At 45.3% G+C, this 24,577-nt stretch overlaps 2 protein-coding genes and 1 pseudogene across 2 annotated transcripts; all 3 read right to left on the bottom strand.

Annotated features, from left to right (window-relative positions):
* Positions 1–2,308: 2,308 nt before the first annotated feature.
* Positions 2,309–2,926, bottom strand: LOC123055820 (uncharacterized). The gene has a single exon (XM_044479668.1). It carries the CDS (start codon positions 2,924–2,926, stop codon positions 2,309–2,311), a length of 618 nt encoding a protein of 205 aa, XP_044335603.1.
* Positions 2,927–12,204: 9,278 nt separating this feature from the next.
* Positions 12,205–12,883, bottom strand: LOC123049508 (NAC transcription factor NAM-2-like; annotated as a pseudogene).
* A 4,432-nt stretch (positions 12,884–17,315) lies between these two features.
* On the bottom strand, positions 17,316–18,359 carry LOC123049507 (uncharacterized). Its single transcript, XM_044472416.1, has one exon. The coding sequence runs from the start codon at positions 18,272–18,274 to the stop codon at positions 17,657–17,659; it is 618 nt and encodes a 205-aa protein (XP_044328351.1). The 5' UTR covers positions 18,275–18,359; the 3' UTR covers positions 17,316–17,656.
* Positions 18,360–24,577: the final 6,218 nt, after the last annotated feature.

Raw genomic sequence — 24,577 nt, 5'->3', positions numbered from 1 at the left:
AAATTTATGGAGAAGTTTCCCTTAGCGTTAGCCTCTCAGTTCAGTCCAATTCATATATCGACAAAGAAACGGAGATCAATTAATTCTCAACCTCACCGAGTTTCTGCACTATGATTTGGTGCTTACAAATTTTCTATGAACAATAATGTGCAGAGAGAAAACAATAATAAGTTCTCTAAAAGATATACTACCTCTAAACTGTTCTCATAGATGCTGCAAGGAAGATGGATCACAGTTTTTCAGATAAGGGGTGAATTTTATTGACTCAAATGAAGCATCAACCAAATACAAACACAATGAGCACAATCACAACCTCTACATAGCTAGGATACACACAGCCACACCAACACACGCACACAAACATAGCAAAGTCATACAAGAACAAAGCTATGTCTAAGCGACAGAAGAGAACTCCGAAACGATGGAAACAGCCATCGAAGAACTACAACAACGATCTACCTCAACTAGATCGAGCGCACAATCCAGAATTGAAAACACAAGAGACACAACAACGCAGAAGAAATGAACATGCAGTGGCGTAATGCTACTGCTGTAGGAGGAGGAGCACCTGAAGGAAATATGCCCTAGAGGCAATAATAAAGTTATTATTTATTTCCTTATATCATGATAAATGTTTATTAGTCATCCTAGAATTGTATTAACCGGAAACATAATACATGTGTGAATATATAGACAAACAGAGTGTCACTAGTGTGCCTCTACTTGACTAGCTCGTTAATCAAATATGGATATGTTTCCTAGCCATAGACATAAGTTGTCATTTGATTAACGAGATCACCTCATTAGGAGAATGACGTGATTGACTTGACCCATTCCGTTAGCTTAGCACTCGATCGTTTAGTATGTTGCTATTGTTTTCTTCATGACTTATACATGTTCCTATGACTATGAGATTATGCAACTCCCGTTTACCGGAGGAACACTTTGTGTGCTACCAAACGTCACAACGTAAATGGGTGATTATAAAGGTGCTCTACAGGTGTCTCCAAAGGTACTTGTTGGGTTGGCGTATTTCGAGATTAGGATTTGTCACTCCAATTGTCGGAGAGGTATCTCTGGGCCCACTCGGTAATGCACATCACTATAAGCCTTGCAAGCATTGTGACTAATGAGTTAGTTGCGGGATGATGTGTTACGGAACGAGTAAAGAGACTTGCCGGTAACGAGATTGAACTAGGTATCGAGATACCGACGATCAAATCTCGGGCAAGTAACATACCGGTGACAAAGGGAACAACGTATGTTGTTATGCGGTCTGACCGATAAAGATCTTCGTAGAATATGTGGGAGCCAATATGGCCATCCAGGTCCCGCTATTGGTTATTGACCGGAGACGTGTCTCGGTCACGTCTGCATAGTTCTCGAACCCGTAGGGTCCGCACGCTTAACGTTACGATGACAGTTTTATTGAGTTTTGATGTACCGAAGGAGTTCGGAGTCCCGGATGAGATCGGGGACATGACGAGGAGTCTCGAAATGGCCGAGACGTAAAGATCGATATATTGGATGACTATATTCGGACTTCGGAAAGGTTCCGAGTGATTCGGGTATTTTTCGGAGTACCGGAGAGTTACGGGAATACGTATTGGGCCTTATTGGGCCATACGGGAAAGAAGAAAAAGGGCCTCAAGGGTGGCCGCACCCCTCCCCTTGGTTTGGTCCGAATTGGACTAGGGAAGGGGGGCGCCCCCTTCCTTCCTTCTCTTTTTCCCTTCCTCTTTTCCTATTCCATATGGGAGGTGGAATCCTACTAGGACTAGGGAGTCCTAGTAGGACTCCACACTTGGTGCGCCCCCTCCTAGGGCCGGCCTCCTCCTCCTCCCTTGCTCCTTTATATACGGGGGCAGGGGGGCACCCCAGAGACACAACAATTGATCCTTGAGATCTCTTAGCCGTGTGCGGTGCCCCCCTCCATCATATTACACCTCGATAATACCGTTGCGGAGCTTAGGCGAAGCCCTGCGTCGGTGGAACATCATCATCGTCACCACGCTGTCGTGCTGACGAAACTCTCCCTCAACACTCGGCTGGATCGGAGTTCGAGGGACGTCATCGAGCTGAACGTGTGTAGAACTCGGAGGTGCCATACGTTCGGTACTTGATCGGTCGGATCGTGAAGACGTACGACTACATCAACCGCGTTGTGATAACGCTCCCGCTGTCGGTCTACGAGGGTACGTGGACAACACTCTCCCCTCTCGTTGCTATGCATCACCATGATCTTGCGTGTGCGTAGGATTTTTTTTGAAATTACTACGTTCCCCAACAGCACCGCCCCTTGGTCGCCCTAGTTCCCCATCGTTAACCGCCGCATGATCTCATCGAGTTGCGGGTACACGATGTAGCTCTCGGAGCCCTCGTCCTCGCTGGAGCTGCTGTCGGGCGGCGGCGGCGGAGGGATCAGCGGCTTCCTGTAGACCTTGTGGACCACGAAGACGACATCCGGCGGCACGGGGCCCGGGTGCGCGCGGCGGAAGGCGGCCGCGTTCCTGTTGAGCCGGTACTCCTTCATCCGCCAACGCGTCTGCGATATTACCTCCCCGTCCCTGCATGTGTAGCGGTACGCGAACCTGCGCCGGAACGCCACTGCCTCCCGGCCGCCCTCGCCGCCGTAGTACGCCTTCTCCTGGCCGTACTGCTCCCAGCACCCGCCCGCGTCCGGCATCGGGCACGTCTCGCCGGCGGGCTTTGCCGCGAAGAAGAAGCCCCATACCTCGCCGTAATCCCTCCTGTGGTTTTCCGGGAAGGAGAGCGCGCGTGGGCGCAAGGACAAGACGTCCACGCCCTCCTCGATGATGCCGGGGAAGAAGACGCCGCCGAGCCCCGCCCTGGGGATGAGGTAGTGGCCGATGAGCTCACGGCCGGTGGGTTGGAACACGCAGCCAGCTGCTGCCAGATTAGCCATCGCCGACCGATGCCGAAGTTGTAGCCTAGCTAGGAGGGGTAGGTTCTGTGGGCGACGTGAAATGTTGGGTGGATCAGAGAGTTCGATTATGCCATGGGAGAACTCAGATCCGGGGGACCTGCTGCTCCTCCTCCTTTTGTAGATGGGACAGCATCATGGCAGTTGGCAGGGAAGGTTCCAGAAGCAAGTACAGATGGCACACCAGATAGAGGGTGTCAAATTCGGTCGCGTGTGCTCAGTTCGAACAAAATTTGATGGCCCATTGATCAAGAGTGTCCAATCTGAAAAACAGGGTTAGACTGAATGGCCTTTTTCGTCTCGGCTTTGTTTCACGGTCGTGCTTGGCCCAAGCAAAAGCCATCGGATTAGAGTCCACCTAATATAAGAGAGGGAGGTTGATCTAGGCTTCGGAACACCTTAGCATTTCTTGAGTCTCAAAATTTCCAGAGAATTGAGAGAGGCACGCCTCTGGCTAAATAAGGTTGCTTTTCTGAAACAAGTATGCGTCAGAAGAGTAAGTTGTTGCCAAATCCGCATGGCTTTCGGACAGTTGATAAGGAGGTGATTTGTGTTTTCGGAAGGAACAAAGTACCTTACACGGGCGGCGGCTTATGAGAGATGACTGTTAAACATATGTGGGTTGATTTAATTTGTCGCCGAACAATAATCAAGCAACAAATATTGACTATATTTGGAGCACGACAACCCTAGATGAGCTCGGCATGATGACACTCCACATTTTATCCCATATGAAACCATACATGCTAATTTTAAAGAGATAAAAAAAATAGCAGAACGATTCGCCGTCGATATGCATACATCTATCCGACAAAGCAATGATGTCGGCGCTCTAAATGTTACTTCCACTAGTAGGAGAGGGAGGGTGATCTAGGTTTTGGTACGCCACGGCATTCCCTAAGTCCTTAATTCAGATAATTGAGAGAGGCATCTCTGAATAAATGAAGTTTTTGAGCTTGCTTTTGGCGTAGTAACAACCCATAAGCTCCGAAAGCAAGTAGGCATGGGTTGTTGCCAAATCCGCATGTGTTTCGGACAATTGATGAAGAGGTTATGTGTCTTTGGAAGAAACAGGGTACCTCATATGGGCGGCGGGTCGGGAGAGGTGCATGTCGAACATATTTGCATTGGTTTAATCTTTTCTCAAACAATAACCAAGCAAGAAATATTGACCATATTGAGCATGGCAGTGCTAGATGAGCTCGGCATGATCACACTTCACATTTTTTATTGCATGTGAGACCATACATGTTAATCTTATAGGGACAAACATATAGCGACAAAATCAATGACGTCGGCGCTCTAAATGTTATTTTTTAAGCTTCAAAATGATATATCTCTCAAACCATTTTGTGTGCATATCCATGGTCCGCTTTGTTTCGACGAGATCATTGAAACTAGACCCTATGTTGTTGAGCTTCGACGTTTATATCTTTCACATGTGTCATAATTTGTTTTTCTATGAAGTTGGCTTAGTAGCAAAGTTACTAGGCGGCAAACATGGAACATCAACTTTATGGACGTTTTAAAAAACATCTCTACCTCTATATCTATATCTATATATGTCTCTTCCTATCTAAAAAAAGGGAAAGGTTTTCCGTTCCGCTCCACACTTCTTCCATCCCCCCTCGCACTGCTGTTTTGTTTCGTTACCATGTGAAAGACCAGAGAAAAATTCGTCGTGTGAAAGTCCCACGCACGCACCTTAGGCTAAATGAAGTTTTTGAGGTTGCTTTTGGCATGGCAATAACTCATAAGTCTTGGAAGCAAGTAGGCATGAGTTGTTGCCAAATCTGCATGGCTGTCGGACAGTTAATGAAGAGGCGATTTGTGTCTTGGGAAGGAGTGGAGTACCTTTGACAGGCGGCAGCTTGAAGTGCTTGTGGAACATAATTTTTCTTGGCTTAATCTTTCCTCAAACAGTAACTGAGCAAAAAAATATTGACCATATTTGGAGCATGACAATGCTAGATGAGCTCTACATGATCACACTATACATTTTTATCCCTGTGAGATCATACATACTAATTTTAAAGGGGTAAAAATGTAGTGGAACGTTTCACACATGCATCCATCGGTGATAAAAGCAATGACACCATCACTCTTAATGTCATTTGAAATTTCAAAATGATATATCTCTCGAACCATTATTAGGATTTCCAATCTATTTCCATGGCCCGCTGTTTAGACGAGATCATCAAAACTAGACCCATATGTTGTTAAGCTTTGATGTTCTTTCTTTCTTCCAAAAGTGTCGCCAAATTTTTCTATGAAGTTGCCTTAGTACCAAAGTTACTAGGTGGCAACTTTGATACCAATACAACAACAAGTTCATTAAACGTGGGTTGACAACTTTATGGATGGCTTTCCTTTTTCAAAATATATGCATCTCCTAAATCACTAAGCTCCATGGGGCAAAAACTCCCGGGAGCGATCGAGGCGGCCGATTTCGCTAGTGGTCTCAATTTTGGCCGTGCAGGCACGTTGAGTGGGCCCCTTTGGTTGGGCGTGCGGGGGGTGCGGGCCTAAGCGTTGTGGCCATTGGGAGGGGTTTGTTTGGGTACGTGTCGCACGGTTGCCTCCCTCTTCCACGCTCTTCTTGCATCAATTATGAGAGATGACACGGTCTACAGACCCTAGTGCCGCCGAAACCTCCCATCCACGCGTCGCACACTGCCATTCGCCGTGCCTTCTTGTTCTTGTCGGGGTGCCGCCAGCTCCCAGGCCAACACCCGCCTGTTTTTGTCGTCGTCGGCTGTCCCCGTTGGGTGTTAGACTTGATAAGCATTGGCGGTGCATAATCTGGCCAGTACACTCAGTGGGGTGGTGAATGTGGCCGTATGTACTAGATCGAAGGCCGCACAGGGGTTTTACCCTAATTCAGGCCTCTAGTGAGGAGTAATACCCTATGTCATGCTTTGAGTTCTTATTGATGGTGGGTGTACCTCGGGCGAGGGATTACAATGGTGGAGATGAGATTGCTAGCGAGAGTCTAGTCTATGAGAGTGTATCAGAATGAGAGCCCTGTAGCCCTCTCCATATATGCATGGTGAGGGCTATAGTTTTATAAGAGGGAGATCCAATCATGGCTGCCGCCATGCTGGCTTGGGGGGCAAGATGATCCTTGGAAGCCTACCCATTCCCTTAGGCACCTTCCTATTGCTAGCTATGTGGTCGGCCTCCTGGGCCCCTTGGCAGGTCTGCCATCGGGCTCCCTGTGGAGAAGGCATCCTCGGTGCATCACACCTTTAGTAGCCCCGAGCTTGTGTGGGGTTGGAGCTTTTTGGTTTTCGAGAACCCACGAGAACTCCTCGTCTTTGTGTTGGATGTTAGGACTTCTTTCTAGATGCTCGACCTTGAAGACATCTGCGGGCCTGCTCACCGCGAGGACTCCGGGAACGCCTTCCGTTGCGGGCTCGTGTATGGCGTGGAGCTCGCTGAAGGCCGAGGCCCCACGTTCTGAGCTATGCTGTCAAGTCTTTGGTTGATTGAATCGTCACAGCCAGGCCTGTGTTGTCTTGTCAAAACAGGCTCATCGACCCTTGAGGGCGCTTGTTGGTTGCCCGATGACATGATGATAATGCCTGAATTCATACGCCCACATCTCGCGGAATGGGAAATCACAGAGGATGTGGGGAGCTTGTCACACCGTGAGTCCCGACCATTCAGTTTTATTGCGTCGGCTATAAAGCGGGGTAGAAAGGGTAATTTCTCCTTCCCCTCCCTTCGTCTTCATCCTCACGCATTCGCCTCCTTGCATCCTCTGCTATTACCACACATCTATAGCTCACTACTAGGAAAAGGCCTAGTAGTGGCGCACCAGTTTTGCCTACTAATGGCGCACTACTGGTGCACCACTAGTACCACGCCACTAGTATTAAATACTAATGGCGCACCACTGGTGCGCCATTAGTATCTGGTATACTAATGGCGCATCACGCCATGCGCCATTAGTATAGACCAACATGCGCCATTAGTGTGCCTCCCAGGGGACGATATTTACACATGTGCTTTGCCATACTAATGGCGCACTGTGGGGTGATGCGCCATTGCTATTTTTGAATTTTGAATTTGGATCTGGATCGCGAATTTTTTGCCCATTTTTGCTCGTTTTTTTGCACGATATTTTTTCAAATTTTGTTCTCGTTTTTGGATCTTGTACGTTCTTTTGCCGTGTTCTTTTGCCGGAGAGGAGTTCGCCGGAGAGGAGGGCCGAGGTCACCGGAGAGGAGGAGGAGGAGGTCACCGGAGAGGCGCTCGCCTACATCGCCGAAGAGGAGGAGGAGGTCGCCGGAGAGGAGTTCACCGGAGCATCGGAGAGGAGGAAGGAGAAACCATGAGGGGAGGGGAGGAGAGGAGAGGAGAGGAGGAGCTCACCGGAGAGGAGGGAGGAGGAGATCACCGGAGAGGAGGGAGGAGGAGATCACCGGAGAGGAGGGAGGAGAAACCGTGAGGGGAGGGGAGGAGAGGAGGGAGGAGGAGGTCGCCGGAGAGGAGGAGGAGGAGGAGGTCGCCGGAGAGGAGGAGGAGGAGGAGGTCGCCGGAGAGGAGGAGGGGAGTATGGTGGAGGAGAGAAGGGGAGATGGAGTGGAGGAGAGGAGGAGATGGAGTGGAGGAGAGGTGGAGTGGAGGAGAACAATGAAGAGGTAAGGAGGAGAGGACCCCGCCCAGCCATATATGCGGCATAGTAATGGCGCATCGTGGGCAAGTGCGCCATTACTAACTTTTTTTTATTTTTTTTATTTATTTTGAATTTTGAAGGCGGGAAGATAGTAATGGCGCACCGTGGGCAGGTGCGCCATTACTAACTTTATTTTTATTTTTTTGATATAGTTTGAATTTTGAAGGCGGGAAGATAGTAATGGCGCACCATGGGCAGGTGGCGCCATTACTGAGTTTGTTTGTTTTTTGAATTTTTTTGCCTCTCCGGATCTTAAAAGCCCCGTAACTTTTTTTCTGTTAGGTTTTTGAGGATTCTGAAAATTCGGATGTATCTTTTCGAGTAGATGATTTTTCATATAAAAAACTTTTTAATCCGAGTTCGTATGCAAAAGTTATGCCCATCTTACAAATTCCAGAGAGATTTTGCAAATAAATTCGAAATTCATATTTGTAAATTTTCCCAACAAATAGACCACATATCACATGGGAAACTTATTTTCTTTTATTTTTCTGACATTTCCATCATTTTCTTTTATTTTTTCTAAAACTGAAAAGGCGGTCCGGGGGTGCATTCGGTGGAATTATTGGGGCAAGTTACTAATGGCGCACCGTGGGAGTGGTGCGCCATTACTAACTAGTAATGGCGCACCACACACACGATGCGCCATTAGTAGTTTTGAAAAAAAAATTAAAAAAAATTTGAAAAAAATTTACTAGTGGCGCACCGTGGATGTGGTGCGCCATTACTAGTTTAACTAGTAATGGCGCACTATCCCCTGGTGCGCCATTACTAGTTTTGAAAAAATAAATAAAAGAAATTTGTTACGAGTGGCGCACCGTGGATGTGGTGCGCCATTAGTATTTGGACACTAATGGCGCACCAACACATGGTGCGCCACTGCTATATAGTAGTGGCGCATCACATGTCTGGTGCGCCATTAGTGTCCATATCATCTATAGCCCTTTTCCTAGTAGTGGCTCGCACAACCTTCCACCTTGATCATTTGCGTCCATCGAGATAGCCAAATCCAGGGATGGTCAGGGACAGACCCACGCAATACGCCGCTTAGGCGACCGTGACCGCGAAGCAAAAATGGAAGAGGGCCGCCGACGGCCATGACCCGCAAGCCGAAGTAGCCTCGTGCGGCGAACAAAACCACGGGGAAGTAGTTTCTGTGATTCGTCCGCGCTAAGGAGCTCGACCAGCTGGTGGTGGAGAAATGTACCCCGATAGATCTGGTCCGCACGCCCGGGAAGGAAGCTCCACCGGCGTCGACCACCGAAGAGCACGTGCTTCATCAGGAGTTCTTCGGACAGAAGTGCGGTGATTGATATGGTTATTGTTCTTGCCAACACATGAAGTGATTAAGTTGAAGTCGCCGCCAAGCAGCCACAAACCATCACACAACACCCTGCATCCTGGAGGTCTGCCAGGAAGTGCAACTTGTCGTCGTCGCCTTGAGGGCCATAAACCTTCAAAAAATGAGTACAGGTTCGCCACGATAGTAGAGACGAGAGCCGTAATGTGGTGCAAGACAATAGTGAGACTGGAGATAGACACAGCCGAGCGCTGCTAGGCGAGAAGAATGCCTCGGCGGGTGCCAATCATGGGGAGGACGAAGAAGTCCTGAAAGCTTGGGCCAACTTCTTGATCACCGTGGGCAGGATGATAAGGTCCAGTTTGATCTCTTTGAGACAAACCACAGTAGAAGAGGCAACAGAAATAATAGTACGAATGGTAGCGTGTTTGGTAGGACAATTAAAACCGTGAACGTTCCAGCAAATCGCACGAAGATTGCACTCCATGAAGACCAAGGATGGGTCCAATGGGGGATGGGGGGAGGGGGCACGATACTAGGCTACGATAGTTTGGACACTGGCAGTGGTGTGGTGCAGCCTGGAAAGCACTGTGTTAGGCATGTCCCACCCGAAAAGTAAATGGATGAACCTACTTTAGAAAACTCATTCTAAATGCCAAAAAACTCCGAAAAAGTTTCACGCATACATCTTCACATTCTATGTGCATACATAAAGTTTTGCGGAAAAACAACTTTTTCTTTGGCATGTGAAAAAAGACAAAAAATGCATCTTGAACGCTTTTAGAAGCACTGAAATTTGTCTTTTTCACAGAGGCAAAATAAAAAGTGTTTTTTTCACAATACTTTGTGCTGCATACACATGCGTGCGAAGATGTATGCGTTTGTTTTGATTTTTTTGACATTTTAAAACGTGTTTAAAACACATTTTTGAAAAACGGGTTCATATGCCCATGAGTTTAAGACTTTCCCACTCTATCTCACCCATAGTAATCTGCAAACGCCTGGACAACGTCCTCTGCAAGGGGATGTTCAAACAGCCTGAAGTACTTGGCCAGACTCTTTCTCATCTTCTTGCAGAATGACACGACAGTGTAGAACACGATTGGCCTTAGTATCGAGAAAAGCAATGCACCGGCTGCGTCTAGGCATGGATGGGGTAGCTAGCAACGGCAAGGGTGCAAATTTGCACGCCATGCACAGACGCATGCAAAGCGGGGTCCACCACCGAAGCCGCATGGGGGTGCATCAATGTTTGGCTAGAAAAGATCGCAACCAAAACGTTGCTGGGGCCAGACAGTGTTTAGCTGGAAGAAATATCCAAAACGTTGCTTGGAAGGTAGTAGCAAATATTGTTTCTACACTACTGTTGTGGAATCATTTTCCCAAAATATATCAATTGATGTCATGACGGCAAGTCACAGATGTACATGAATATTACGGCTTACAAGTATGGTTATTGTACTCAGCAAGTTATTTGAAATGCAAAATCGTTGGTCGGCCTCGGCCATGGAGCCATGGTCTGCTGCTATTGGAAGTGGAAACTAACTACTCGGCACATGCAAGTGCTACAAGACCTACCTGACCAGGCTAAGCTCTGGAGTGAAATGACCAGCACAAATTTAGTCCCCTGGATAATGAACATAGCCTTATAAACTGAAACTGCACATCCTTGCAATGATTGCCCAACACTCCAGTCAATAGCATTGACATCTGGGGGTAAAAAAAAAATAGCATTGCATCTACTACTAGTCTTTAGTTCAAACAAAAATAACATCTACTACTAGTGTCTCAGTTCAGTCCAATTTACAGAGAGGCAAACGATTCTAAATTTGTATGTGCACTAAATAAAATAAGGGAGTACCAATTTTCACATATTTACAAGTTTCGGCTCTATGATTAGGTGATTACAACTTTTCTGTAACCAGCCCTACTTTCTCTCTCTAAACAACTACTCCTGAAGGTTGAAGGATATACCTCCTGAACTATCCTGGCAGTTTTTAAAATGTTGTAATTACATGACTCAACCTTATTTCCCGAACTAGATGAACGAAACAAAGCTACGAACAACCCAAACATGGGAAGATACGACCAAGACTCACGTCCACATAAAATCTAAATCATAATATGAAACGATCAAGACATGCATCGGCCCACATTGCCAAGAATCAGTTTTAAACTAATTGATGACTCTTCACAAAGGCAAGTATGTGTTGTTGAAAACCCTCTTGTTCCTCTCTCACCATATGCTCCAGATGATTAGAGACACCTAGGAATTTAAAGCCTTTCTCTTTGTGCCATGAGTTCTCGACCCGGCCTCCTGCCACCATCGTGGATTGGAAGGGAAGCCGAGGAAACGATCTCGCTTAGATTTGCCCATTGCAGCACCGAGCTCCAAATGATTGAAATGAGCCGCCTCCTGTGTAGATGTACAGAAACAACAAGTATCATTATGTGCTAAATCCCTCTTGTGGCAAGAGGGTCTGCCGTCCAAACACGACGATGAGCCAAAGAAAAAGTTTGCACTTCAACAGCGCCCAGAATTGCCTTATGGTGCAATCCATACTGCAATTGATTGCCGCAGTGAAATAAGCACTATATACTATTGCCGAAAAAACTCCTTTTGAATCCCAACTCCAGGTCCACTTATCTTCAACGCCATGGATCGTCGGGGTTTAAGAAATAATTTCCAGAAGGTAACCACCTGCAGGAAAGTGTGAATGTTGATCTCACTATTGATATCTTTGATCCAAGCTTCATTAGAAGTGGCTTCAGCAACAGTCCTGCGTGACCTGACGACCGGATATACTAGTTATTTGTTGGTTTAAAATCTGCTAGGTAAGTCACAGACGCATGAACATTACAGCTTATGTCCGGCAAAGTCATCCAAAGCTTAGCTTCCAATTATTCAGATGTGAAGACATCTTTAGCTTGTTTGCTGTGACTGAAACTGGAAACCGTTACTCCCAAATACTAAAACTGAAACTGGAGTGGTATTCAAAGTTTCAAACTGATGTCTCTCTCTCCAACCATTTTGAAACTGAAACTGGAGTAGTAACCATTACTCCTAAATACTACTCCAGTTCCAATTATTCGAACAAAGCAGACCATGAAGATAGATCATAAAATATAAAATTATTCAGATGGGAAGACATCAGACCAAGACTCACGTCCACACAAAACATAAATCATAAAATGAAATGGTGATAATACCTCCGAACTGTTCTAGCAGATGCTGCGAGGGAGGGTGATTACATTGCACTTCGAACGAAACGGATCAATCAATCTACCTCAACTAGATCGAGCGCACAATCCAGAACTGAAATGAAACGAAATAGAGACACAACAACTCTGAAGAAATCAACATGCGGTTGCATAATTCTACCGCCTCTTCTTCAACACGATGGAGCGCTCGGAGCCCTCCTCCTCGCTGTCGCTGGAGCTGCTGTCAGCAGGCGGGGGGAGCACCGGCTTCCGGTAGACCTTGTGGACCACGAAGACGACGTCCGCCGCCTCGGGGTCCGGGTGCGCGCGGCGGAAGGCGGCCGCGTCCCTGTTGAGCCGGTACTCCTTCATCAGCCAGCGCGTCGGCGACCATACCGCCCCGCCTTCGGTACGCGAACCTGCGCCGGAACGCCACTGCCTCCCGGCCGCCCTCACCGCCGTAGTACGCCTTCTCCGTGCCGTACTGCACCCAGCACCCGCCCGCGCCCGGCGTCGGGCACGTCTCGCCGGCGGGCTTTGCCGCGAAGAAGAAGCCCCATACCTCGCCGTAATCCCTTACGTGGTTTTCCCGAAAGGGGAGCTCACGCGGGGGCAAGGACAAGACGTCCACGCCCTCCTCGATGAAGCCGGGGAAGATGCCGCCGCCGAGCCCCGCCCTGGGGACGAGGTAGTGGTGGATGAGCTCACGGCCGGTGGGTTGGAACACGTAGCCGGCTGTCAGATTAGGGTTCGCCATCGCCGACCGATACCGAAGTTGTAGCCTAGGAGAGGTAGATTGTGTGGGCGACTCAAATGTTCAGTGGATCCGAGAGAGAGAGAGAGTGTGTGTTTGACTATGCCATGGGATAACTCAGATTTGGGAGGACCTGCTCCTGCTTTTGTAGATGGGTTGGCATTAATGCTAGGAAGGTTTCAGAAGCCAAATTATGGCACACTAGATAAGGGTGTCTAATTCGGTCGGTAATAACATGTGCTCAATTAGAACAAAATTTGATGGGCCAATTGATCAGGATTGTGCAATCGGATTTGTTGCGCAACCGTGCTTGGCCCAAACAAATGGCAACGGATTAGAGTCCACAAATATTCCTAATACAAAAGAGGGATGGTGATCTATGCTTCGAAACACCTCAGCATTTCTTAGTCCCGAAATTTCAAGAGAGACGAGTCTTAAAATTTCTAGAGAATTGAGAGAGGCACTTGTGGCCAAGTGAGGTTTTTGAGGTTGATGATGACGTAGCAACGGACCCCCTCCCCACCCCTTGCGCGCGGAAGCAAGTTGGCGGCGGAACGGTGAGTTGTTGGCAAATCCGCATCGCTTTCGGACAATTGATGAAGAGGTGATTTGTTTCTACGGAAGGAACGGAGTACCTTTTACGGGGCGGTGGCTTGGAGTGAGTTGTTGGCAAATCTGTATGACTTTCGGACAGTTGATGAAGAGGTGCTTGTCGAACATATTTGCCTTGATTTAATCTTTCCTCCAACAATAACTAAGCAACAAATATTGACTGTATTTGGAGCACACGACAGCGTCACTTGGCATGATCACATTCCACATTTTTATTCCATGTGAGACCATACATGCTAACTTTAAATGGACAAAAAATATAGCGAAATGATTCACCAGCGATATGATTGCGTCTATGGGCGACAAAAGCAATGACGTAGCACTCCAAATGTTACTTTTGAAACTTCAAAGTCATATCTCTCTCAAACCATTACTCGGATTATCTTCATGATCAGCTTTGTTTCAACGAGATCGTCGAAATTAGACTATATGTTGTTAAGCATTAACGTTTTTTTCCTGAATGGTGTCCCCAAATTTTTCTATGAAGTTGCGTTAGTACCAAAGTTACTAGTCGAGAACTTTGATATAAATACAACACCAAGTTCGTTAAACATGAGCTAACAATTTTATGGATGTTGAAACTCCTAGGAGCGATCCAGTCGATAGATCTGCTTGGCTGTCCCTGATTTTGACCGAGTCACGCGTAGGCTTGGTTGGCGGCTGGTGGGCCTTGGTCAACATTTGGGAGTGTGGCCCTGGGCTGTCGGCGAGGGGAATTTCGATCGGCTGTCCCCGATTTAGTACAAAATTTATTTTTAGTTTTTAAAAAATGTAAAAAATTCAAAATTTGTTTAGAATTTCAAAATGTGTTCTAATTTTCAAAAATGTTTGTGTTTTAAAAAATTGTTCAATATTTTGAAAAATGTCTGCGTCTCAAAAGGTAATCGATTATTTCACAGAAAAACGTGTTCAAAATTTCAAAAAACCTTCAAATCTATGGATGTTTGTAGTTCTTAAAACTCCGTGCAACTCATTAGTAACGAAATTTTGCTTGATCCAGTTACTGGCTAGGCTCGTGCACATGAGAGATGGAGGTCCTGTGTTCGACCCCTAGGGAGCGCAATAATTTGTAGAATTTTGCACAAAGCCCCCACTTTTGGGCCGACCCAACTGGCTATTTGTGTGTTCTTAGGGCTGTTATTCGCTGTGAAATGTTGCAGATAGGAGCTCAAATGGGGGTGGGAGTTCTTGGGGAGGTCCTATTTTGCGCGATGCATGCTGGGAGGAGGCGCAACGCGCACCCCCCTCTTACCAAGAGTGCCCTTTTGGGCCGGCCCATGTACAAGGCACCCTATTATTTGATTTTATTTTTTACTTCTTTATTTTCTGTTTTGTATTATTTTTCTTCTTTATATAATTTAGGATTTTAGAAATGTTCTAAAATCCTAAAAAGAGAGAATTTTGAAAAAAGTAATCATGAAATCATAAAATATTCACTGATTCAAAAAAATGTTTGTGATTAAAAAAATTGCATATTCAAAAATTATTCATGATTTTCAAAAAAAAGCTACTATAAATAAAAAATGTCTTTATTTTGAATAAATATTTTTGGATTCAAAAATGTTCACAGATTCAAAAATTATACATGAATTTTTGAAAATGTTCACAAAATTCAATTTTTTTGTGAATTGCAAAAACATAGATTCCAAAATTTCGCTGATTAAAAAAATCATGTATTAGAAAAATAATGATGCATTTCAAAAATGTTTGTCAAAACAAAAAAATTATCTTGAATTTCACAAATGGTTCCCAATTTCCAAAAATCATCCATACCCACACGGCAGCACACGGTTTTTATGTGATTGACCAAATAAGTCAGTCACCAGTAACCTAATAAATCTTTCATATCTTTGGCAACACATTAAATTCAGATTAACCTGTACAAATCCAATAACAACCAATCTTTTGCTATCTTTGGCAACCCATTAAATTCGGATTAATCGGTATAAATAAATTTGGATCAATCTGCGGTAGCCTAATAAATCTTTAGTATATTTGGCAACCAATTAATTCAGATCAATCGGTACAAATCAATCAACAATCAATCTTTGGCAACCCATTAAATTCATGTAAACTAGTACAAAACAATCAACAATTGATAAATCAACAGCTACACTATATTCGTTCACCGCTCCACCTTGCTCCCATGGTTTGTCGTGCCTCCCCGCTGCCGAGGACAACGTCCAGCTCACGGTAACACCCCTGTAACTAAACTACAGTGATCTCCTCCTAATTATTGCCATGTCATCGTGTTTTGCAATAATGCAAGCCACTTTTCCCAAATAAAACTCAAATTCAAATTCCAGTTACAAGTCAAAATATTATTTCTTCAGACAGTAAAACAAAAATGTTTGTAATATCCTAAATCATCCCAAAGTAATTTTCATGAAGAAACCAACCATGTTTAAATTCCCAAAATGCCCCTAAAATATTTAAAGTGGACCAACAACAACTATTTAAGTCAATCAAATATAAACCCAAATATAAATGTTTGCGAATGGCCTGATATTAGGCTGCTATTTTTTACAGGAAAAATGAGATTTTTATTGTTTTACCTTGAGGATTACAATCATGTTGGTGTAGCAAATCAATCTCATCTGGTCCAATCTAAGCCAAACTGTTGTACGCATGTGATGATGCCCTATGTGATGATCTGCTGCTATTAATAGTAATGCTCGGCAAATGAAGTGCTACAAGATATACGGGTCATTGCGAAGCTCTGGACTGAATTGACTAGCACAAATTTAATCTTTTTTTTCTGAACTCAGTACAGATGCAAGCGCTTATATATACGCGCATACACTCACCCACAAATTTAGTCTTCTAGATCATCAATATTCCAGTCAGTAGCATTGAAATTTACTAGTGCTCCAGTTCAGTCCAATTTATAGAATGGAAAACGATTCTAAACTTGTATGTGCATTGAACAAAATAAGGGAGTACCAAATTTCACATCTATACAAGTTGCCGCACTATGATTAGGTGATTACAAGTTTTCTGTGACCAACCCTCGAAAATAATAATCTCTAAACAAGTATATATAAGCAAATAAAATCATAGGTTGCCTGAAGTTTGAAGGATATACCTCCTGAAATATCTTTCTGAAATATTGTACTCCCTCCGTTCCTAAATATTTTTCTTTCTAGAGATTTCAATAAATGACTACATACGAAGCAAAATGAGTGAATCTACACTCTAAAGTATGTCTATATACATCCGTATGTGATAGTCGATTTGCCATGGAGTAATTCATTATGCAAGGTGAATGTGCTACATAAAGACAGCAAAGTGAGCAGGTCATTTTTTTTCCCAATTCATATCATGAATGCTAATTTCAGATATAAGTCAGAAAGGGACTAATTATTTGTTGGTTTAAAACCATTACTCCATGGCAAATGCAATTGCTACAAGATCTGCTTGACCTGGCTAAGCTCCGGGCTCCAGAGACCGGAGAGGCATGGCCAGAAATATTTTGGACTTCAAGGTCTTGACTCTTGACTCTAACATATCAAAATGCTGCCAAAAATAACTCCTGCAACCCTGAAGCAATTATTGTAAGCTTGATAACATTCCAGCCAGTAGCATTTATGGAGAAGTTTCCCTTAGCGTTAGCCTCTCAGTTCAGTCCAATTCATATATCGACAAAGAAACGGAGATCAATTAATTCTCAACCTCACCGAGTTTCTGCACTATGATTTGGTGCTTACAAATTTTCTATGAACAATAATGTGCAGAGAGAAAACAATAATAAGTTCTCTAAAAGATATACTACCTCTAAACTGTTCTCATAGATGCTGCAAGGAAGATGGATCACAGTTTTTCAGATAAGAGGTGAATTTTATTGACTCAAATGAAGCATCAACCAAATACAAACACAATGAGCACAATCACAACCTCTACATAGCTAGGATACACACAGCCACACCAACACACGCACACAAACATAGCAAAGTCATACAAGAACAAAGCTATGTCTAAGCGACAGAAGAGAACTCCGAAACGATGGAAACAGCCATCGAAGAACTACAACAACGATCTACCTCAACTAGATCGAGCGCACAATCCAGAATTGAAAACACAAGAGACACAACAATGCAGAAGAAATGAACATGCAATGCCGTAATGCTACTGCTGCAGGAGGAGGAGCACCGCCCCTTGGTCGCCCTAGTTCCCCATCGTTAACCGCCGCATGATCTCATCGAGTTGCGGGTACACGATGTAGCTCTCGGAGCCCTCGTCCTCGCTGGAGCTGCTGTCGGGCGGCGGCGGCGGAGTGATCAGCGGCTTCCTGTAGACCTTGTGGACCACGAAGACGACGTCCGGCGGCACGGGGCCCGGGTGCGCGCGGCGGAAGGCGGCCGCGTTCCTGTTGAGCCGGTACTCCTTCATCCGCCAGCGCGTCTGCGATATTACCTCCCCGTCCCTGCACGTGTAGCGGTACGCGAACCTGCGCCGGAACGCCACTGCCTCCCGGCCGCCCTCGCCGCCATAGTACGCCTTCTCCTGGCCGTACTGCTCCCAGCACCCGCCCGCGTCCGGCGTCGGGCACGTCTCGCCGGCGGGCTTTGCCGCGAAGAAGAAGCCCCATACCTCGTCGTAATCCCTCCTGTGGTTTTCCGGGAAGGAGAGCGCGCGTGGGCACAAGGACAAGACGTCCACGCCCTCCTCGATGATGCCAGGGAAGAAGACGCCGCCGAGCCCCGCCCTGGGGATGAGGTAGTGGCCGATGAGCTCACAGCCGGTGGGTTGGAACACGCAGCCAGCTGCTGCCAGATTAGCCATCGCCGACCGATGCCGAAGTTGTAGCCTAGCTAGGAGGGGTAGGTTCTGTGGGCGACGCGAAATGTGGGTGGATCAGAGAGTTCGATTATGCCATGGGAGAACTCAGATCTGGGGGGCCTGCTGCTCCTCCTCCTTTTGTAGATGGGACGACATCATGGCAGTTAGCAGGGAAGGTTCCAGAAGCAAATACAGATGGCACACCAGATAGAGGGTGTCAAATTCGGTCGCGTGTGCTCCGTTCGAACAAAATTTGATGGCCCATTGATCAAGAGTGTCCCAATCTGAAAACAGGGTCAGACTGAATGGCCTTTTTCAGTTTCGTCTCGGCTTTGTTCCACAATCGTGCTTGGCCCAAGCAAATGGCATCGGATTGGAGTTCACAAAATATTCCTACTATAAGAGAGGGAGGGTGATCTAGGATTCGGAACACCTTACCATTTCTTGAGTCCCAAAAATTCCAAAGGATTGAGAGAGGCACGCCTCTGGCTAAATGGAATTTTTAAGGTTGCTTTCCCGAAGCAAATAGGCGGCAGAAGAGTAAGTTGTTGCCAAATCCGCATGGCTTTCGGACAGTTGATGAAGAGGTGATTTGTGTTTTCGGAAGGAACATAGTACCTTACTCGGGCGGCGACTTACGAGAGGTTATTGTCAACAATATTTGCGTTGATTTAATCTGTCATCGAACAATAACCAAACAACAAATATTGACTATATTTGAAGCACGACAGCGCTAGATGACCTTAGCATGATCACACTCCACATTTTTATCCCATATGAGACCATACATGATAATTTTAAAGAGACAAAAAAAAGCGAAACGATTCGCCGTCGATATGCATGCATCTACTTCCTCCGTTCCTAAATATAAGTCTTTGTAGAGATTCCACTATGAACACCATACAGATGTATATAGATGCATTTTAAGTGTAGATTCATTCATTTTATTTCGTATGTAGTCTATCTAGTGGAATCTCTACAAAGATTTATATTTAGGAACGGAGGGAGTATTTGACAAAGCGATGATGTCGACGCTCTAAATGTTACTTCTACTGGTACGAGAGGGAGGGTGATCTAGGCTTCAGAATGCCGCAACGTTCCCTAAGTCTCAAATTCAGATAATTGAGAGAGGCACCTCAGACTAAATGAAATTTTTGAGCTTGCTTTTGGCGTAGCAACATCCCATAAGCCCCGGAAGCAAGTAGGCGTGGGTTGTGGCCAAATCCGCATGGGTTTGGGACACTTGATGAAGAGTTTACGTGTCTTTGGAAGGAACGGGATACCTTGTATGGGCGGCCGGTCGGGAGAGGTGTTTGTCGAACATATTTGCGTTGGTGTAATCTTTCCTCAAACAATAATTAAGAAATAAATAATGATCATATTGAGCATGGTAGTGCTAGATGAGCTCGGTATGATCACACTCCACATTTTTTTAATTTCATGTGAGACCATACATGGTAATTTTAAAGTGACAAACATATAGCGATAGAATCAATGACGTCCACGCTCTAAATGTTATTTTTAAGCTTCAAAATGATATATCTCTCAAACCATTTTTTTGGGAATCTCCATGGTACACTTTGTTTCGACGAGATCATTTAAACTAGACCCTATGTTGTTGAGCTTTGACGTTTTTATCTTTCACAGGTATCATTTTTTTTAGAGGAAGTTGGCTTAGTAGCAAAGTTACTAGTTAGCAAACATGGATCGACAACTTTATGGATGTTTTAAAAAAATATCTCTATGTTTATACCTATATCTATACTTGTATATCTATATCTATATATGTCTCTTTCTATCTAAGAGAAAGGTGTTCTGTTCCACTCCACACTTCTTCCATCCTCCCTCGCACCTCTGTTTTTTTTCTTCTGGTACCACAAGATAGACCAAAGAAAATTCGTTGTGGGAAAGTCCCACGCACACATCTCTGGCTAAATGAAGTTTTTGGGGTTGCTTTTGGTGTGGCAATAACCAATAAGCCTCGGAAGCAAGTAGGCGCGGGTTGTTGCCAAATCCACATGGCTTTCGAACAGTTAACGAAGAGGCGATTTGTGTCTTGGGAAGGAGTGGAGTACCTCTGACAGGCGGCGACTTGAGGTGCCTGTCGAACATATTTTTCTTGGTTTAATCTTTCCTTGAACAGTTACCAAGCAAAATATATTGGTCATATTCGGAGCATGACAATGCTAGATGAGCTCTACATGATCACACTCCACATTTTATCCCTGTGAGACCATAAATGCTAATTTTAAAGGGGTAAAAAATATAGTGAAACGTCTCACGCATGCATGTGTGGGTGATAAAAGCAATGACCTCAGCGCTCTAAATGTTATTTGAAACTTTGAAATGATATATCTCTCAAACAATTATTCGTATTTACAATCTATCACCATGGTCTGCTGTTTCGACAAGATCATCAAAACTAGACCCCCACGTTGTTAAGCTTTGACATTTTTTCTTTCTTCCAAAAGTGTCACCAAACTTTTCTATGGAGTTTAGTACCAAAGTTACAAGGTGGCAACTTTGATAACAATACAACAACAAGTTCATTAAACATGGGTGAAAACTTTATGGATGGTTTTCTTTTTTCAAAATAAATGCATCTCCTAAATCACTAAGCTCCATGGGGGAAAATCTCCCAGGAGCGATCGAGGCGATAGATTTCACTAGTGGTCTCGATTTTGACCGTGGCAGGCATGTTGAGTGTTCCCCTATGGTTGGCATGCATGTGGGGGTGTGGGCCTAAGCGTTGTGGCCATTGGCAGGGGTTTGTATTGGTATGTGTCGCACGGTTGCCTCCCTCTTCCACGCTCTGCTTGCGTCAATTATGAGAGACGACACGGCCTATAGGCCCTAGCGCCGCCGGAACTCGCATCCGCACGTTGCACACTGCCACTCGCCATGCATCGCCTTCTTGTTCCTTTCGGAGCACCGCCAGCTCCGAGGCCAACACCCGCCTATTTTTCATCGTCGTTGGCTTTCCCCGTTTGGGTGCTGGACTTGATAAGCTCTGGCAGTGCATAATCTGGTCAGTATCCTCGATGGGGGTGGTGAACGTGGCCTTATGTACCATATCGGAGGCCGCACAGGGGTTTTACCCTTATTCGGGCCTCCAGTGAGGAGCAACACCCTACGTCCTGCTTTGAGTTCTTATTCTTGGTGGGTGTACCTCGGGCAAGAGATTACAGTGGCGGAGATGAGATTGCTACCGAGAGTCTAGTCTATGAAAGTATATGGGAACAAGAGCCATGTATCCCTCTCCTTATATGCACGATATGGGCTAGAGTTTTACAAGAGGGAGATCTAATCATCGCCGCCACCATGCTGGCTTGGGGGGCTTTGCCGCGAAGAAGAAGCCCCATACCTCGTTGTAATCCCTCCCGTGGTTTTCTGGGAAGAAGAGCGCGCGTGGGTGCAAGGACAAGACGTCCACGCCCTCCTCGATGACGCCGGGGAGGAAGAAGCCGCCGAGCCCCGCCCTGGGCATGAGGTAGTGGCCGACGAGCTCATGGCCGGTGGGTTCGAACACGTAGCCAGCTTCTGCCAGATTAGCCATCGCCGACCGATGCCGAAGTTGTAGCCTAGCTAAGAGGGGCAGGTTCTGTGGGCGTCACGAAATGTTGGGTCGATCAGAGAGTTTGATTATGCCATGGGAGAACTCAGATCCGGGGGGCCTGCTCCTCCTCCTCCTTTTGTAGATGGGACGGCATCATGGCAGTTAGCAGGGAAGGTTCCAGAAGCCAAGTACAAATGTCACACCAGATAGGGGATGTCAAATTCGGTCGCGTGTGCTCAATTCAAACAAAATTTGATGGCCCATTGATCAGGAGTGTCCAATCCGAAAACTGAGTTAGACTGGAATGGCCTTTTTTGGTCATGTCCCGACTTTGTTTCACAACCGTGCTTGGCCCAATATAAATGGCATCGGATTAGAGTCCACAAAATATTTCTAATATAAAAGAGGGAGGTTGATCTAGGCTTCGGAACACACCTTAGCATTTCTTGAGTCCCAAAATTTCCAGAGAATTGAGAGAGGCACACCTCTGGCTAAATGGAGTTTTTAAGGCTGCTTTTCCGAAGCAAGTAGGCAACATAAGAGTAAGTTGTTGCCAAATCCGCATGGCTTTTGGACAGTTGATAAGGAGGTGATTTGTGTTTTTGGAAGGAACAAAGTACCTTACACGGGCGGCGGCTTACGAAAGATGACTGTTAAACATATGTGCGTTGATTTAATTTGTCGCCGAACAATAACCAAGCAACAAATATTGACTATATTTGGAGCACGACAACCCTAGATAAGCTCACCATGAAGACACTCCACATTTTTACCCCATATGAGACCATACATGTTAATTTTAAAGAGACAAAAAAAATAGCGGAACAATTCGCCATCGATATGCATACATCTATCCGACAAAGCAATGATGTCGGCGCTCTAAATGTTACTTCCACTAGTAATGGAGGGAGAGTGATCTAGGCATTGGAACGCCGCAACATTCCCTAAGTCCCTAATTCAGATAATTGAGATAGGCGCCTCTGAATAAAATGATGTTTTTGAGCTTGCTTTTGGCGTATTAATAACCCATAAGCCCCGGAAGCAAGTATTGTTGCCAAATCCGCATGGTTTTCGGACAGTTGATGAAGAGGTTATGTGTCTTTGGAAGGAACAGGGTACCTCGTATGGGCGGCGGGTCGGGAGAGGTGCATGTCGAACATATTTGCATTGGTTTAATTTTTTCTCAGACAATAACCAAGCAACAAATATTGACCATATTGAGCATGGCAGTGCTAGATGAGCTCGGCATGATCACACTTCACATATTTTATTGCATGTAAGACCATACATGTTAATTTTAAAGGGACAACCATATAGCGACAATATGAATGACGTCGGCGCCCTAGATGTTATTTTTTAAGCTTCAAAATGGTATATCTCTCAAACCATTTTGTGTGCATATCCATGGTCCACTTTGTTTCGACGAGATCATTGAAACTAGACCCTATTTTTTTGAGCTTCGACATTTATATCTTTCACATGTGTCATAATTTATTTTTCTATGAAGTTGGCTTAGTAGCAAAGTTACTAGGCGGCAAATATGGAACATCAACTTTATGGATGTTTTAAAAAACATCTCTATCTCTATATCTATACTTTTATATCTATATCTATATATGTCTCTTCCTATCTAAAAAAAGGGAAAGGTTTTCCGTTCCGCTCCACACTTCTTTCACCACCCCCCCTCGCTCAGCTGTTTTGTTTTGGTACCAAGAGAAAGACCAGAGAAAATCCGTCGTGTGGAAGTCCCACGCACACACCTCTTGCTAAAAGAAGTTTTTGAGGTTGCTTTTGGCATGGCAATAACCCGTAAGTCTTGGAAGCAATTAGGTGTGTGTTGTTGCCAAATCCGCATGGCTATCAGACAGTTAATGAAGAGGCGATTTGTGTCTTGGGAAGGACTGGAGTACCTTTGACAGGCGGCAGCTTGAGGTGCTTGTCGAACATATTTTTCTTGGCTTAATCTTTCCTCAAATAGTATGTGAGCAAAAAACATTGACCATATTTGGAGAATGACAATGCTAGATGAGCTCTACATGATCACATTTCACATTTTTATCCCTGTGAGATCATACATGCTAATTTTAAAGGGGTAAAAACGTAGTGGAACGTTTCACACATGCATCTATGGGTGATAAAAGCAATGACGCCATCGCTCTTAATGTTATTTGAAATTTCGAAATGATACCTCTCTCGAACCATTATTAATATTTCCAATCTATCTCCATGGCCCGTTGTTTAGACGAGATCATCAAAACTAGACCCATACGTTGTTAAGCTTTGATGTTCTTTCTTTCTTCCAAAAGTGTCACCAAATGTTTCTATGAAGTTGCCTTAGTACCAAAGTTACAAGGTGGCAACTTTGATACCAATACAACAACAAGTTCATTAAACATGGGTTGACAACTTTATGGATGGTTTTCCTTTTTCAAAATATATGCATCTCCTAAATCACTAAGCTCCATGGGGCAAAAACTCCTGGGAGCGATCGAGGCGGCCGATTTCGCTAGTGGTCTCAATTTTGGCCGTGCAGGTGCGTTGAGTGGGCCCCTTTGGTCGGGCGTTGGGGGGGGGGGATGCGGGCCTAAGAGTTGTGGCTTGGGAGGGGTTTGTTTGGGTACCTGTCGCGCGTTTGCCTCCCTCTTCCACACTCTGCTTGCATCAATTATGAGAGATGACACGGTCTACAGACCCTAGCGCCGCCGAAACCTCCCATCCATGCGTCGCACACTGCCATTCGCCGTGCCTTA

This window comes from Triticum aestivum, chromosome 2D (genome assembly GCF_018294505.1).
Source record: "Triticum aestivum cultivar Chinese Spring chromosome 2D, IWGSC CS RefSeq v2.1, whole genome shotgun sequence".
NCBI lineage: Eukaryota > Viridiplantae > Streptophyta > Magnoliopsida > Poales > Poaceae > Triticum > Triticum aestivum.
The sequence above is the reverse complement of the archived record's forward strand: the minus strand, read 5'-3'. Positions and strand labels throughout refer to the sequence as shown.